Source organism: Phocoena phocoena, chromosome 13 (genome assembly GCF_963924675.1).
Source record: "Phocoena phocoena chromosome 13, mPhoPho1.1, whole genome shotgun sequence".
Taxonomy (NCBI): domain Eukaryota; kingdom Metazoa; phylum Chordata; class Mammalia; order Artiodactyla; family Phocoenidae; genus Phocoena; species Phocoena phocoena.
The window spans coordinates 60,395,952-60,414,100 of record NC_089231.1 but is presented as its reverse complement, the minus strand read 5'-3'; the positions used below and the strand labels follow the sequence as shown (position 1 = coordinate 60,414,100).

Below are 18,149 nucleotides of genomic sequence, written 5' to 3'. Positions count from 1 at the left end.
CAGTCTTCTCACAACATCTTTAAGAACAAGAAATCGGATTCCCTCTCCTTCTGTAGGTAACATGTTTACCTCTGAGTCTGGGTGTTTATAAGATTTTAAATAATCTTTATCCTTGAAGTCATGATGTATCTAGATGTGGATACATCTAGATACATGTAAATGTATCCTTTCCTTGCTTTTTGTTTTGCTTTTGTTTTTAAGTAAAATTACCCTCTTTCTTCAGTTAAGGGACATCTTCTTCCATTAAAAAATAACTTTCTCCCAACATTTGCACTTTTTTGTAAAATGAATACTGCGTATCCTGGGTATGTTTGTACCATTTTTCTCATATTTCCAATGTATTTTTTTAATGTTTTATATGTTGTCCTTCTCATAGATCTCAAATTAGATCTGCAGCGATGTCCAGTCTATTCTTTAGTCCTATATGGAATATTTACTTTCAGTAATGATAAACATTTTGAATTTCAAGGACTTCCCTTGTCGACTTTTCCAGGTGGCCTTTTGTTATGGTTAGTGGATCGACTGCCCCCCACCCCCAGTGTCTCCACGCATACTGAGAAGAACTTACCCTTCTGCTTCCTATGTAATTTACATTCTCCAAATCAGCTGTTGTGCTTGTTCATTTTGGCCCTTCTTGTTTTCATTCAGTTGATTTTCCTCAAATCTCTGGATTTCTTTTCATACTGATAAAGGGGAAAACTTGTTTCTCCAGCAGTTTTGTGGAGGACCTCTACAGCAGGTGTACCCCTGCAGGAGTGGTCCATGGTCCTCTCTAACTGCAGTCTTCTCTGAGTTTCATAGTCTCCGGGGCTCCACTGACAGGGGTAGTTCACAACTGAGGCAGGCTTCTCTTATGCCTATTTGGGTTGTTCCTCTGCTTTGCAATAGTCCACTAACCACAACTAATATATTTAAGAATTGATTATATAACTTATTTATGTTACCTAGCTAAGGAAGTAACATTAGAAAAAAACACCTGCATTTTAGGAAACAAATCTTTACAGCTTTTATATCCTTAAATTGACTGAGAAATGCAGCTTAAGAGACAGGAAAATAAAATATTGGGTAACTGTATACAGTTTCTTCTAAATTTCCATTTCTAAACCTCAATTTTCCTAAGTAAAGGTTAGACATTTTAATTCTACTATACAGGAGAAAAGTAGTCATACACTTATTTGGAAGTAAGTATGCCATATGAGAACATATTTTCCCTGTATTTCTAAAGTAACAGATATAGATAAGAGAGTTATAGCTAAGAACTTAGGGGTGAGCTGGAGAGGGAAGAGAATATAATCAATAATTGAAAATACTATGTCTAAAAGCAAAATTTACATAAAAAGTAAAATCAAGTATCACACCATTCTTTACACTCCCTCTATGAGTTATGCATGGCCTTTCTACCAACATGTCAGTAACACAGAAACAAATTCTATAAAGTATAAGTTAACCAAGATTTTCCCCCTCTGAAAAATATGATTGGTATCACTACAAAAATTTTGATGTCACTATAGGAAACTGACAAAAATCACCCAGTCTCGGCTATTCCATCTATATATATATAGATAGAGAGATAGATAGATAGAGAGATAAATAGATATTTATCTCTCTCTCTCTCTCTCTCTATCTCTCTCTATATATATACACACACACATACATACATATATATATATTACATGGAGGTCCTTCAAACCATGACTAGATAAAACAGGATGATATAACTAAGGCTAAACTCATTTAACTGTATGCATATATATTTTAAAGTCAAAGGTCTTTTTTTAAGGGTTCTGCCCAAATGTACCCTTCATAGAGCTTTAAGTCTTAAATATTCAGCAATATCTCAAGGACCATAATTATGTGACAGACTCACTTTAAGTTGCTAGGCACTGGTACAAATTCAGTTTTTAAGGAAAACCATCAAGCTAAAATATTTTTAACAAAAAATCTATTAGTTTTGGTATTTGCAATAAGCAATTTTACATATTTTGGGCAAACACACTAAAAATTTCTTGACTACTATATTTACATAAAATTCAAAGAGAGATATTTAGAAGACTATTATTTTGTGTAACGTAAAAATTTAAAGACATATTCATTTGCATCCAAAGAGCATCCCAGCTGCAGTCACAATTTCCCATTTATTTTTCTGATACATGAACAAGGAAAAAATATAGAACTATGTAATTTTTATAGACACTACTAAAGAGTAAATGCTTATAGTATGGTAATTCAGGCATTCATAATTTATTTCCCTTTTTCTCTACTTAACAAAATTTGACATATAAAATTTTCTTAAAAAAAGCACTCAACTTTGAATTTAAAATTCTTAAGCTTTAGAATTAGGTTGATATAATGAATCTACATAAAACACACGATAAAATCTGTATTGATTTTAAAGTACTGATTTTCAAATAAGAGAACTGTAGGGGTTTTGGTTGTTTAAGTTTCAGGTAGAAGTAGCTGGTGATATTTAGAAAAAAGTTTGAAAAAGTAAAATCAGAACTCTGTGTATAAAGTGCACCATATATGTCACAAAGCAGAGGAGAAAAAGCAGAGTATGCAAAACACAGAGATAGAATTTCTTTTTCTTTTTTTTAAACTTATTTATTTGGTTGTACCAGGTCTTAGTTGCAGCTCGCAGGCTCCTTAGTTGTGGCATGTGAACTCTTAGTTGTGGCATGTGAACTCTTAGTTGTGGCATGAATGTGGGATCTAGTTCCCTGACCAGGGATCAAACCTGGGCCCCCTGCATTGGGAGTGTGGAGTCTTAACCACTGCGCCACCAGGGAAGTCCCAGAATTTCTTTTAATTGATCATTAAATTAAAGAATATCTCATTGCTTATCATGCTATATGCTCAGCCCTCTGCACATCATGGATATTTAAGTGCCTTTTCATTTCTTGTAAGCAACAATATTACAGTGACACACATGTGAAAAATAAAGGGTGCTGACACCAAATATGGTGCTTACGCTATGTAATTTCTACCTGTAGTGTTTATGCTTCCAAGGTTAAAAAGTTTGCTTTAAAACTTCCAAAGGTGATGCTTCTTCCTACTTATATTTAAACTGTTAACATCACATAATCCATTTAATAAAAATTTCTGGTATATTTTGACTTAAATAATTGTTTTTCGTACCTCTTGATTTATTAACTGTTATAATTCCATATGTGCATGTATCAACAGTCATATTTTCATAGCTCCTGAAATATAAAACTGAGGATATGAGTTTACCAAATATGACAATATATTTAGAATAGTTACAATCTACTGTTTTAACATAAGAAAATAAGACTTCAAAATACTGGTCATTTTGTGTATTTTATGACACAGAAATGCACTCAGTAAACACTAGAGGGTAACAACATATCACGGTCTTTTAAAAAGTTTCCTAATCTGTCTTATGGTAGACTCTAAATGTAGCTTGTCTATTTATTATGATGGAGCATTTCCTTGCTTAAGCTGAAGCATACAAGTGAGGAAAGTGTATAGCAGCTGCTTAATAAACATGGCCAGATTATTGGCAGTCAAAGTAAGATAAGAAAAGGATGAATAATTATTTTAACAATGCCTGGCATTTTCAACTTTGCCCACTGGGCACTGTGTTTAAGTAATAAAACCAGGGTCTGCAAACTTGCAGCAGAATCTCTACTTTGGCAATTAAGGAGTGTCAGAAAGTATCAGGGGAGGCACTGTGTGACACCTCTGTTACCATAATTATGGTGTATAAGCATGGTCTGGCTCTCTGAATATGACTGAGTTTTCAGCAGGGTAGCAAGAAGCAATTATTTGTAGCAAACACTATTATTAGATAGAATTCTGTCAGGAAGGTAATGTGGAATAAGGGCAGAGGTTGGGGCAAAACAACTAAAGAATTATGCAAATTTTAAAGTGCCACACATTTGTATACAAATAAGCTGTAGTAACCAGGACATGTATTTCCTGCAACAATATCATAAATGTCTGATATGCACAACATAAAATGGCTACTCAGTGTGGTCCATGAACTTAAGGCCACTCTGCCAATTGTTTATTACAAATCTGTGATGAAACGATGAAATAACAGGCTTGTGCCAGAGACGGAAATCAGTTATGTCACAAGCACACTTAGTGCAGCTGACATCTTTGTCACAGCACTTTTTCCTCTATGATGAAGGAAGCAGTGCACTGATGTACATTCTGGCACAAGCTCTGTATCCTGAGGAATAGTAACAGTTTGTAGAACAGCTACTCTCAGTAGCACTGTCACAAAGCACAATGACTAATGGAATAAACCATATTTTAAAATGTTACATGTAGAGTACCTTTTTATCTACTCCAAATTTATTAAGTTCTGAAATCCATAGTCATATTCACTAACTGTGCAACACTTAAAGTGTATCTGTCACATGGATGACATAACATACAAGATGGGTAACAATGCTATCAGGCTTTATATGTACAAATGTCTATGGGCAGTAAAATGAATACCTGATTAAATATTAACACATTCTGAATTTAGATTAGATGACGTTAAGTCTAACAAGGACCTCATGTAAATTAAGCAATAAATTTGGGTATTTTTATCAGTCTTTTTCAGCAACTTCAAAATCTTTGTATGATACTTACGGATGATTTTTACTGATGATTTTTGAATCATTCCTTGAGGGATTTTGATCAAGCAATAATTCAGGCACATTCACCATGAGGAAAATAAGTATGCTGAAAAATCAATACATAGCTGATGAACACATGAAACAATATCAGTGATAATCAAAAAAGATTCTAAAAGATGTGTTTCACTCTAATGAAACATGTAAGTTCAAATAAGATACCTAACTTCTTCCATGGGAAAAACTTACTGCAGTACTGCTTTCTCATAGAAAGATTTTTAACCAAAGCTGCTTTTCACAGCTACTGTTTTCTGAAGAGACCAAGATTGCAGAGTTTGTAGCCATAATAAATGGGAGTATTAACATACCATATGAAATGTTCCTATTTTTCAAATCTTATTTTCTTTCTTGAGGAAGCCTATGTAATTCAGCTATTATAATCCTGATTTCACATAGCACAAAGATGTTCAAATGACTTTCAGCTTGCAACTGGTAGATTGATTTACAAATATTTTGAAAATAAGAAGTGACAAGGGTTAGGGGATGATTATGTTAGTATCTCCACTTTCTTAATCAGCTAGATCTCCAGTGCTTAAAAACGCCTAACACATCATGGGTGCACAAACACAGTTGTAGACTATTTGACCTGAAGAAAAAGGAAGAAGACGAATTTAGGATGACTATCAAGTTTAGGACATACATATAGCTGAATGATGAGACAGGAAAAACAAGAAGAGGAGTGTACATGGGAAAAAAGTAGTTCATTCCAGGTACACTGGTTTCTGTGGTAATTCTAAGTGGTAACATCCGGAGAGCAGTTAAATATATACGCATGAAACGTAAGCGAAAGGTATGGAATAAAGAGATATTTAAAAGGCTTCACAACATAGATGGTAGTTAAAGCTGTAAGTGTGGGTGAACTTTATTTGGGAGATTATCTGGTATGAGAAGAGGGTTCCAGAAAGTAAATCTATGGAAAAATAAACACAGGGGTGTACGGGAAGAGAATGAGGAAGAAACGAAGAGATGAGATCTGGAAGGAACCTGAGAAGGAACAGTCTGAGAAGCTGGAAGAGAATTATCTTCCAGGAGAAAAAGCCAGGAGAGAACTGCCTCTCTGAAACCAGGACCAGAGAATTTTAGGAAGAACACAGTCAACACTGTCAAATCCCACAGAGAGACCAAAAAGACAGCTAAGGGGTCTGTTGTTGGAAGATCATGTGCGATGTTAGTAAACACAGATTGGATGGAAGGTACTTCAAGTGCACCACAACGCACTTTAAGAAACTTAGTTGTGAAGGGAAGGGAATTGGGATTAAATAAACAGTGGTGCAGGGCAAGAGATTTTGTAGAGTCCTGTATATTTATGTGTACAAAAATATTATCACATGACTGTGTCCAGCTCTACCTCCTTTCCCTCCACCCAAGTTATCCCTTCCTCTGCCACTTGACCCCCAACACACGCCTCATTAGCAGCCTAAGATACATCCTTCCAGATTTTACTCCATGTTTATAAAATTTTACACAAATATATGTGCATATACATATAGATTTTTAAAACATTGCTCATTTTACAAAAATGAGATATTATGAGCCTTCATCTTGACTGTTCTGACTCAACAATATCTTATGAAAATCTCTCCAAGTAACTGGTACAGTGTTAAGATATACCTTTTCATGGCTGCACAATAGTCTGTGGTGTGGCTGTACACCTTGATTTATGCAACTGATCCCCTGTATGACTACACATTTTTTCTTCTGCCACTGAAAACACTGCTGTAATAAACATGGGATACTCCCAGAAGTATGACTACTATATTAAGGAGCGTAAGTATTTTTAAAACTGTGTTTATAATGGTAAATTTTGACTTTACACAAAAGTAGACAGAATGTTATACTGATCCCCCATGTATTCATCACTCAGCTCCAGCAGCCATCAATCTCTGGCCAACCCATACCTCTATTCATCCTACTCCTGGATCATTTTGAAGCACATCCCATTCATGGTATCATTTCATCCAGAAATATTTCAGTGTATTTCTCTAAAAGGTAAGAGCCCTTGTATTTTGTTAGCTGTTGCCAGACTGTTCTTCAAAAAGACTAACAATTCACATGCCTTTCTTTTAACCCCTTCTCCTATTAGGTAACCACTTTTATAGGTTGTTGGTTTATTCTTCCATAACTTCTTTTTTTAAAAAGTAAGAAAATACATTGATATAGCTTTTAAACCCCTAAATTATCTTTCCTTTACCCTAACAGGTGAACAATACCTTGGCCAGGTACATAATTCTTATGCTGCAGTTCTTTTCTCTCAGTAGTCTATCTTCCACTGTTGTAAGTTAGAAGTCCAATGCCAATGCGACTGTATTTCCTTGTAACTTGCTACACTCAGAATTTACAAGGAGTTTGATCAAAATATGTCTAGGGGTATGTGTACATGCTTCTTCCATCAATCCACCTGGAGCTCACTAAGCTTTATAATTGATAGACTTGGGCTTGCTTCAGCTCAGGAACATTTTTTTCTATTTGTATAATTATGGACTATTCTCCACCTGTTTCTTTTTTTCCCTTTTAAATTCCCATAACTAGCTATTATTCATATGCTAAATCTGTTAGCGCTCCTACTATAGCCAGGACATGGAAGCAACCTAAATGTCCATCGACAGAGGAATGGATAAAGCTGTGGTACATATACACAATGGAATATTACTCAACCATAAAAAATAATGAAATAATGCCATTTGCAGAGATGTGGATGGACCTACAGATTGTCATACAAAGTGAAGTAAGTCAGAAAGAAAAAAACAAATGTATAATATTGCTTGCATGTGGAATCTAGAAAAATGGTACAGATGAACTTATTTGCAAAGCAGGAATAGAGTCACAGGTGTAGAGAACAAACTTACAGTTACCAAGCAGGGAAGCGGGGGTAGGATGAATTGGGATATTAGGATTGGCATACATACACTACTATGTATACAATAGGTAACTAACGAGAACCTACTGTGTAGCACAGGGAACTTACTCAGTGCTCTGTGGTGGCCTAAACGGGAAGGAAATCTAAAGGAGAGTGGATGTGTACACATGACTGATTCACCCTGCTGCACAGCAGAGCTAACACAACATTGAAAAACAACTATACTCCAATTAAGGAAAAAAAGATCTGCTAGAGCTCCTAGATCTATTCCCTAAGTCTTTTATCTTATCTCTTCTTGCAGGATTCTTTCTCTTTGTATTTTTGCTGTGTTGTGAGGATTTGTTTTACTTGATTTTATAGCCTAATCATTTAAGTCCCACTTCAGCTCATCTACTGTGTTGTCTGATTATATAATCATGTTTTTTATTAGCTCCAAAAAGCCTTTGCGCTGTCCTTGAATTTTCTTAAGTACTCCTTTTGTTGTCGCTGTTGAAGTAGTCCAAGAGGCAGCTCTTTGCAAGCAGTGGAAGGGAAAGTGGGCTCCCCCGGGACTGCCAGTCAGCACTGAAGCACCAGGAGGAGACCTCCCTGTTGCTGGACTAGGTCTTTCCCAACTTCCCCAGTCTCAGTAATGGACGAACTCAGCCCAGCTACTCCTTGGATCTGTGGGGGATGGAGGATTCTAGCATAGTCCCTTAGGGCCAGTTACCCCTCCCCCACAATTCAACAAATATTTATTAAGCAATGTCTACGTACCAAACACTTTAGTTTATATTTATTGGAGGCTGAAGGAGTGAAAATACATATAAAAGAAAAGCTGCCATCTTTACAATTTTGCCTATAGCTTTAGCTCCATCATCACCATTCCTACTACAATATACTGCTTATCAACCCTTTAACCAACATTACATTTTTCTCTCTTTATTCCCCTCTCCTCCCAGAGTACTGGCTCTAGGCGTGCAGGCTTCAGTAGCTGGGACACGCGGATTCAGTAATTGCGGCTCGCGGGCTCTAGAGCACAGGCTCAGCAGTTGTGGCGTATGGGCTTAGTTGCTCTGTGGCATGAAGGATCTTCCTGGACCAGGGCTCGAACCCGTGTGCCCTGCACTGGCAGGCAGATTCTTAACCACTGCGCCATCAGGCAAGCCCTTAACTGAGTTTTATACAAAATTCCCCTGAAGTATAAATTACCTGTTAAATACATGCTTAATATTTTAGTCTTGCCCATTTTTGAAATATGGGCATTTTTATTATTTTCTACAGGTTCTTCTTATTTTTGTACAATTTATCTGTTGGGAAACAATGCTGCTGTTGGGGTTTCCTACGGTCTGAATGTTGCTTGCTGCAGCTCAGCATGCTCCTCTGTCTGGGTATTTCCTGCAGATGGCAGCTGGATGCTGAGGACTGGGGAGTGGAGGAAGAGGGGCATGCCAGCAAGGGCAGGCAATGCTTTCTTTCTTTCTCTTTTTAATTTAATGTTAGCAACTGTTGATCCTCAATGCTCCCATACATTAACTAACAGGGGGTTGCAAAATGGTCAGTCTTTCTTTTCACTCTTTTAGTTGGATTAATCTAATAAAAAACATTTCTCCTCACCCATAATGAGGTTACCCAGTGACAAGAGTTCATATACGAATATGAAGGTGAAATAAATGACTGATTTTTTTCCTCTTTTTTGCCTAATTTTTTTTTTTTTTTTTTGCGTAACGCAGGCCTCTCACTGTCCTGGCCTCTCCCGTTGCGGAGCACAGGCTCCGGACGCGCAGGCTCAGCGGCCATGGCTCACGGGCCTAGCCGCTCCGCGGCATGTGGGATCTTCCCGGACCGGGGCACGAACCCGTGTCCCCTGCACCGGCAGGCAGACTCTCAACCACTGCGCCACCAGGGAAGCCCCTTTTTTGCCTAATTTTTAAGATAACAAATTGGTTCTCTGATGACCATGGTAAATTTAAAAATTTATCATCATAGACTCATGGGTTTAAACATATTTGATGGGTTTCAAATCTTTGCAATTAACACCCTTAATGAAATTCCAACTATTGCATTTTTGGCCAGTGGGGAACTGTTCAAGTTGTCTCCTAAGGCCTCTGACAAGACCTGAAATCTGAAATGACAAGATGTTCCAAGCTCATCTTATATATTTCCTGCCCTAGACTTAGCATCACCCATTTTTTCCAAGAAACCTTGGTTTTCTTTTAGGAGAAAATATTTCCTGACTATAATCTGGGTACCAAGAATGATTACTGTTACTGTCTCAGTCAGTTTTAGATATTTTCAATGGACAAAGCAAAAAAACTTTATGTATTTGTATATTTTAGATTTTATTTGGAAATAATTTCAAACTCACAAAAAGTTAGAAAAATAAAAAATAATGAACACTATATATCCTTTATCCAGGCTTTCCTCCTGTTAACGTTTTGCTCCCTTGTGTTATAATTTACTTTCTCTCTATATATATACACATGTGTATAAATACATTTGTTTCCCTGAACTATATGAGGGTAAATTACATATATCGTGGCTCTTTATCCCTATATACTTTAGTATTTCCCAAGACATACAGATATTCTCTTGTTACCACAGCACAGCTGTCGACTTCATAGACTTACACTGATACAACACTAACCTACTGTCCATATTCCTTGCTAAATGATCTAATAATATCTTTTATAATCTTTCCCCCCCCTCCAGGACAGAAAACAGTCGTGGAGCAGGTATTGCCTTTAATTATTACCTCTTTGGATAGCCTGGAACATTTCTATTGCCTTTACTGGTTCATGACACTGACATTTCTTAATCTTTGGTGGCAGTGGCTTTTAAAAAGAAGCAGAACATTCCTCATGATTATACACTCTCAGCCAGAATGCTATAAGTGATGTTCTATCCTTCTCAGGGTACCACATGTAGAGGCACATGATATGCATCTGTGTCTCCTTTGATGATGTTAATTTTGATCACTCAGTCCAGGAGGTGCTGGATTTCTCTACCATATAATCATTGTTCTTTTTTCCTCTCTTGTAATGTGAAAAGGTCATGTAAATATCTGCTTTTATAAAAAAAGAATTCTCCCTAGATTTACCAGCCTTTAGTGATTCTTGTCTAGTCATCTTTACCATGAGGGTTGTAAATGATCAGGTAGGGGTGGGCACTGACTAGGAAGGGGCATAAGGAACTTCCTGAAGTATTGGAGATATGCTGTATCTTGATAAGGTTGGATTATACAAGGTCTATGCATTTCTTAAAAGCTCATAGAATGTTTTATTAAAGAATTATTAATTTCACAAATGTAAATATTACCTAAAAATCATATACAAAAACTGACCTCTAGTTATAATGAAATGCATGTTAAATTATTTAGAGATGTCCACAACTTATTCTGAAATGCAGCAAAAAATAAGAATTGATGGGTAGATCAATAGATATGTGATAATGTAATAAACAGTTAACAACTGCAAAACATAGCTAGTGGGTACAGGGGGTTCACTGTACAATTCTCCAAATTTTGCTGTGTGTTTGAATATTTTCATAATAAAATACCGAGATTTTAACTTCTGCACAGCAAAGAAAATCATCAACAAAATGAAAATTCAGTAGGCAACCTACTGAATGGGAGGGAATCTTTGCAAATCATGTATCTGATAAGGGGTTAATATTCAAACTACATATAAAACTGGTATCATACAACTCAACAGCAAACAAACAATCCAATTTAAAAACTGGGCAGAGGATCTGAATAAACATTTTCCCAAAGAAGACGTATAGATGGCCAACAAACACATGAAAAGATGCTCAACATCACTAATCATCAGGGAAATGGAAATCAAAACCACAATGCAATATCACCTCATACCTGTCAGAATACCTATTATCAAAAAGACAAGAAATTTCAAGTGTTGGCTTGAGGATGTGGAGAAAAAGGAACCCTTGTGCACCATTGGTGGGAATGTAAATTGGTGTAGCCACTATAAAAAAATAGGATGGAGGTTCCTCAAAAAATGAAAAATAGAACTGCCATGTAATCCACTAATTCCACCTCTGGTTATTTATCCAAAGAAAATGAAAACAGCAATTCGAAAAACTATATGCACCTCCACGATCACTGCAGCATTATTTCCAATAGCCAAGATATGGAAACAACCTAAGTGTCCATCAATGGATAAATGGATAAAGAAGATGTGGTACATATACACAATGAGATATTATTCAGCCATAAAAAAGAACACAATATTGTCATTTGAGACAATATGGATGGACCTTGAGGGCATTAAGCTAAGTGAAATAAGTCAGACAGGGAAAGACAAATACTCTGTGATCTCACATGTGTAGTCTAAAAAACAAACAAAAACCAAGCTCATCAATACAGAGAACAGACTGGTGGTTGTCAGAGATGGGGGGTGGGTTAAATGGGTGAAGGGGGTCACAAGGTACAAACTTCCAGTTATAAAATAAATAAGTCATGAGGATGTACTGTACATGGTGACTGTACTTAATACCGCATTGCACATTTGAAAGCTGCTAAGAGAGTAGATCTTAAAAGTCCTCATTACAAGAAAGAAAGAAAAAAACTTTGTAACTACGTATGGTGACCATTACTAACTAGAATTACTGTAGTGACCATGTTTCAGGGTATACAAATCATTATGCCGTACATGTGAAACGAATACAATATTATATGTCAATTATACCTCAAAAAAAAAAGTAAATAGTAGACCTTTCTCTTTTAAAAGTACAGATGTTGTCCTATTGCCCTCTGGCAATGGCTGAGATTAAATGAGTATGGTTTCATTTTATTTATAAATAATATAAAAGTAGTATTATTACCTAATTGCTTATAGGAATTGTTTATAATTTTGTAAAGATATGGCCAGTTATGAGACTTATTGAATTGTTTTCCATTGATTTTTGCCTGAAACATGGTGAAACCTTCCAATCTGTACACAAAAGACTTTCTTCAATACAGGAAAGTTTTTCTGTTATTTTTTTTTTAATTGTTTATTTATTTTTTTAAACTCTGAGTATGCCAAAAGTTTCATGAAATATTCTTTTCGGGTCTTTCCTTTTTAAAACTGTGACTGTAAAATTGTGCCTCTATTTTACAACAATGACCAGAGTTCAACAACCTAAACTGCAAAAATAAAAATGCAAAGATGACTCATTAATGCCAGGGAGAGTTCGGTTAGTGGTGCTCAATTTATAGAAGAATTAAAAGAACTCAAGATGTGGGATAGCTAGTGGTGGTAGTGTATAGCAGTGGTGGTAGCTATTAATGGGGAGAGAGGCTGCAATAGGCTTGAATGTAACATCAGCAATCTGTGGGGAAAAGAAATCACAGAAATAGGGTGAGAGCATTGTGACTCCATTTACATAGAGGACATGTAGCAAACACCTAAATTTAGGTTACTAAATTCACCATTCTTAATAGCTAGATAGCATTACCTAAGGTACTCAACATTTTAGGTATTATAAAGCAGAAGTAGAATATTCTACTAAATATCGTGTCAAACAGGTGAATGCAGATTATGTGGAACAAACCTGTGTAACTCTCATCATCATCAGATAAAGGCACCTCTCTTTTTAGCAGCAATTCCAACTCCTCTGTTTCTGCTACATCCACTGGACGCTCCCCATGTTTATTAGCTTGAAATGGATTTCCACCATGACGAAGTAGCAGTTTCACTATCTGCAACATTAAACAGTAGGAAGACTCAGTCCTTTCGTAGACTGCATTATTTCAACCATTTTCCTCTTGATCACACTCATAATATCCTCCTGCTTCATCTCCTCCGCCTCCATTCCTCAGTGTTTATTCTAAATCATAATTACTCTCAAGTTCCATTTTCATCGCCATCCCCCTTCTGATCGTATCTACTACAAAGAAATTTGCTCCTCAAAATTTAAGCTGGGCTATTTTAGCACTGAATCTCATTATTTTTCTTCCTGTTTCATCATACACTTGACAAATATTTACTGAGTACCTATTGATAAGCACTGCTCCATCAGTGAACAAGAGTAAAAAGCTCCCTGGCCTCCTGGAATGTACAGGCTACAGGAAGTCTCAAAAGAAGTATCTCCCCTCTGTTTCAGGCTACCATCGCTACCAAGGCTCTTAATCACCTGTTCCCCATCACTCTGGGATTTAAACTATCGCTAACTGACATGGGTTTACTTAAAACTACTAAAGCTTAAACTTCAAGGCATCTCATTTTCATGGTCCCCTTATATGGCCCTATATCTAATTTTTTATTCATTTCTTAAAGAACCTTGCCCTCACAAATTTCATAAGCTTTGGGCTCCACAAACCAAGATGCGACTGGTTAGTCATCATTTCATTTGTTTGTTGCTCCTTATTCCTCTTCCTTTCTGTATTTCTTACCTCTTTTTCGATTGGCTCCTTTCTAGAAGCCAATCTTTCCAGTTCATGTCTCTTTTGCCTTAAAACAATAATGGCAATAAAGAAATGAAACACAGGTTAAAAAAAGCAACTGCTCAAACCTATACTCTCCTCCTCTAGCTAAATCTCTCTTCTTTCCTTTACAGTCAAGTTCCTGAAAAGATGTTTACCCTTGGGGCCTTGACTACTTTTTTCTTATTGGCCCTTCACTCTTCTACCTACAATTATGTTACCGTCAGTCCAATGAAATGAGTCTCCTAAGATCTGTAAATATCTGAGCCATACGTTGTTTCCCTAGGGCTCTGTCTTTGATTCACTTGATTCATGCTCTGGTCCACATCATCTCCCTGGAGAGCTCACCCACTCTGAATGCGACTACGATTATGCAATCCACTCATTCATTTTCATTCTCGTGCTTGTTCTTTCTCAGCCTTCTTCTTGACCTTCAACATCAAATACCCAAATATTCTTTGGATATACTGTATTTCAATGCAAAAGCTGAAACCAATAGGTCCCAGAGTTCATTAAAGGTGCACCCTTATCTTTTATTTGTTTCCATTCTCAGTGACTGGAACCAAAGTATACCCAGTCACTGAAACCAGAAAGTGGGGAGTCATCACATTCTCGTTTTTCACTCATACTCTACGTCAAGTAGGTGGCCAAGTATTATTAATTCTGCTTCCCTAACATCTCCTCTTGTTTTGAGCTTCGACTTCCAGTGACATGAGTGTGTTCTATCATAGGTAAATCTATACTATAATTTATTAACACATTTCTCCCCTTGTCCTAGACCATAAACTTCATGTGAGATCTTTATTCGTCTCTGTATTCCTAACACGTAACTATGGTGTTTTCTGGTACTGAGGAAATGTATCATGTCTTTTTAAAGAAGCAATATTAAACAGGATGCTATAAATTAGGAACTTCTAACAAATGAAAGTATTTAAGAATAATAAAGATTCACAATGAATTAAATAATGAAAAATCTTTTCTAGACTATCAAAGAATAAACCATCAACACAGAATACTTGAAATGTAAGAATGTATAAAGAAAACAAATTACGCATGATCTCAACTGTTAATATTTAATTTCCCTTTTTGTTTACTAATTTTTATCAAATTACATGTTCATGATTTTAAAAGATCAAACAGCTTTTCAAGGCTGCTGGTGAAGAACAATCGTCCCTGATATTTATGTCCATATACTTAAGTAACATAGCGTGCTGCTTCCGTATTTTTCGGTTTTAGGCACTGCCTATTGTCTTACAATGGAAAACACAATTCAGCTCTCTTTTACCAACTCCATCCCTCTCCCATACACATCCACTTCCCCCTCCTCCTAACTTTCCAAGATGGACATATTATTTTTTGTGTGTCATTATGATTAATGTAAATGTTGAACCAAGTAGTACACCATGACAAAATTTCCATTCTTACACAAGTTTATTTTATCCCAGAGAGTTAATTATCTTGACTTTTCACTTCCTCGGTTTTCTACATACTCATCTTTAATTCATCCCCCATTCTGCTACAAGTACAGATCTCTTCAATTCAATATACCACCATTTTTTTGTTAAACTCCTTTCTCCAAGCCTTCTAACTTGCTCTAAAATGGACTAGTTGCTGTCTAGATTTGCTCCCCAGTTGTCATCTTGACATCTCCGTTTATCCTATCATCCTAGAAATAGCCTTCCCTCAATTCTGTGGATTCTTTAGACCTTTTATCTTCTTTTTTGGTTCACTTCCTCATTTTGTTGAAACACCACCTCCAGGAGATTCCTAAGAAACAGTAAATATTCTGAGATTTTTCCATGTCAGAAAATACCTTTATTCTATCCTCACTTGATTAATATTTACTCTTGATATAGAATAATTTTCCCTCCAGCTTTGAAGGCATCATCATTATCTTCTAGATTCTAGTGTTGTTATTGAAGTCTGATGCCATTCTGATTTTTTACCTTTATATGGAACTTGCTTTTTCTCTCTGTAAGCTTGAGGACATTCTTTGCCTCTATTGTTGTGAAATCCCAGGAGAATGAATTTTGATCTTGGTCTTTTAACATCCATTGTGCTGATGAGCATTCAACTGCTCTTTCAATCTGAAGATCCACGTTCCTTCAGTTCTGAGAAAATTCCTGGATTTATTTATTTGATAATGTCCTATGTTTTCACTGTTCTGTCTTCTAAGAACTCTTGTTAAGATAATACTGGATCTCCTGAATTAATCTTCTTTTTTCTCATTTCCCCTCCTCCACCTTTGTCTTTTGTTTCCTAGTCTCTGGGAGATTTCCTCAACTTTATCTTTAACCCTCCATACTCCCATTTTTCATTTCTGCTACCATATTATTAATTTCCAAGACCTTTTTTTGTTTTTATTTTTAAATTTGTTAACTGTTCCTTATTTAGCAATCCTTCAGTTTTTTGTTTCATGGCTACAAGAAACTCTCATCTCTTTGGGGAAGGTAATGTGTTTCTTTCATTTTTTTCTTTTTTTGAAGTTTCTCTTGGCCTTATCATGTCCTCCACGTTTCTACTTTTCTATTTGCTTGTTCTGCTCTTTGCCTTCCATATTAGAGACCTTTCTCAAAGGTCAGGTGATCACTGGGTGTCTATATTTAAGAGTAAGGTACTAGGGAATTCCCTGGTGGCACAGTGGTTGGGAGTTTGCCTGCCAATGCAGGGGACACAGGTTCAAGCCCTGGTCCGGGAAGATCCCACGTGCCGCGGAACAGCTAAGCCTGTGTGCCACAAGTACTGAGCCTGCGCTCTAGAGCACGTGAGCCACAAGTACTGAGCCCGTGCGCCTAGAGCCCGTGCTCCACAACAAAGAAGCCACCGCAATGAGAAGCCCACTCACCGCAATGAAGTGTAGTCCCCACTCGCCGCAACTAGAGAAAGCCCATGCGCAGCAATGAAGACCCAACGCAGCCAAAAAATAAATTAAAAAAAAAAAAGAGTAAGGCACTAAAAGACTTGCTGAAAGTTTTTTAGGCATAGGTAGGATCTATTGACAGATGGACCTTGTGCTAGTGTGATATGACTAGGCCATTTCATCAGAACCCCCTCTTGGCTAGTTCACTTTTCTATTGAGAAATCTTTCAATTCCTGCCCTAGAACCATAAGCCTTACTGTCAGCATCCTGGTTGACTGAGGTCTTAATGCTCAGTACGTTTTACTTAATTAGCTTACATTTAATCCTTACTCCCAACTATTCTTGTGGTATGTCAGTCCAGACAATATGGTTTATACTTGTCAGGAAATACACCTCCAATCATCTGCCAGAGAAATGTGCCGTCATCTAGTTGTGAAGGGTTAGGAAGGGAATAAGGGTAAAAAACCAGTTTGATTCAATCCTCTTATTTTCAGTCTTATTCAATGGGCACCTCCAGATGAACCCAGCCATCAACTGCTGAGCTTCAGTTTTCCTGGGATTCTGTGTTGAAATGGCTTTGCTTTCAATTTTCTTGGATTTTTAAAATCAGGAGCTGGTAAATTTGGTCTGTAGGCCAGATCTGGTCTGCTGACTAAGAATAGTTTTTATATTCTTACAAAATACCTTAAAAAGAATTGATAAAGGAGAAATACATCGGAGGAAACAGGAAGCAGAGAGAGAGGGAGAAGGGAGGAGGGCCAGTGGAGGCGGCACGTGGCTGCGAAGCCCACAGTGTTTACTATCCGGCCCTCTACAGAAAGTCTGCCAAACCCTGTTCTATGCAGTCACCACTCACTCCTCAAATTTCTATCTCCCACAATATTGGTCTTCTTGTTTCTTCTGTTCTTTATCCTTGTGGGACTGTGTCCTTTAAAATCTCTCCTTTTAGGGGTTTGAGAAGGTAACTGAAGTTTAAGACTTTTAGTTATTATAAATAATGCTATAGTGAACACCTTTATAAGCTGAAAGTTTTTCCCCCATTTTTAGGCTTATTTCCTTCGGTTAGAGTCTTAGAATGAGAAAACGGAAGGATCTTGATACTACTGAACGCTTTCTATACCTGTCAGGAAATAATCAAAAAAATATTTATTCCTGGGACTTCCCTGGTGGTCCAGTTAAGGAGGTTAAGAATCCGCCTTCCAATGCAGGGGGTGAGGGTTCAATCCCTGGTCGGGGAACTAAGATCCCGTATGCCACAGGGCAACTAAGCCTGCATGCTGCAACAGAGCCCATATGCTCTGGAGCCCACACGCCACAACTAGAGAGCCCGTGTGCCGCAACTACTGAGCCCGCATGCCACAACTAGAGAGAAGCCCACGC

General features: G+C 37.0%; 1 protein-coding gene across 1 annotated transcript in view; it reads right to left on the bottom strand.

Annotated features, from left to right (window-relative positions):
• ANKRD12 (ankyrin repeat domain 12) overlaps positions 1-18,149 on the bottom strand; it is a 111,633-nt gene that overhangs the window by 29,738 nt on the left and 63,746 nt on the right. The window contains exon 8 of the mRNA XM_065889592.1: positions 13,039-13,186. Within this exon, the coding sequence (XP_065745664.1) occupies positions 13,039-13,186 (148 nt within the window). The remainder of the gene's footprint in view (positions 1-13,038; positions 13,187-18,149) is intronic.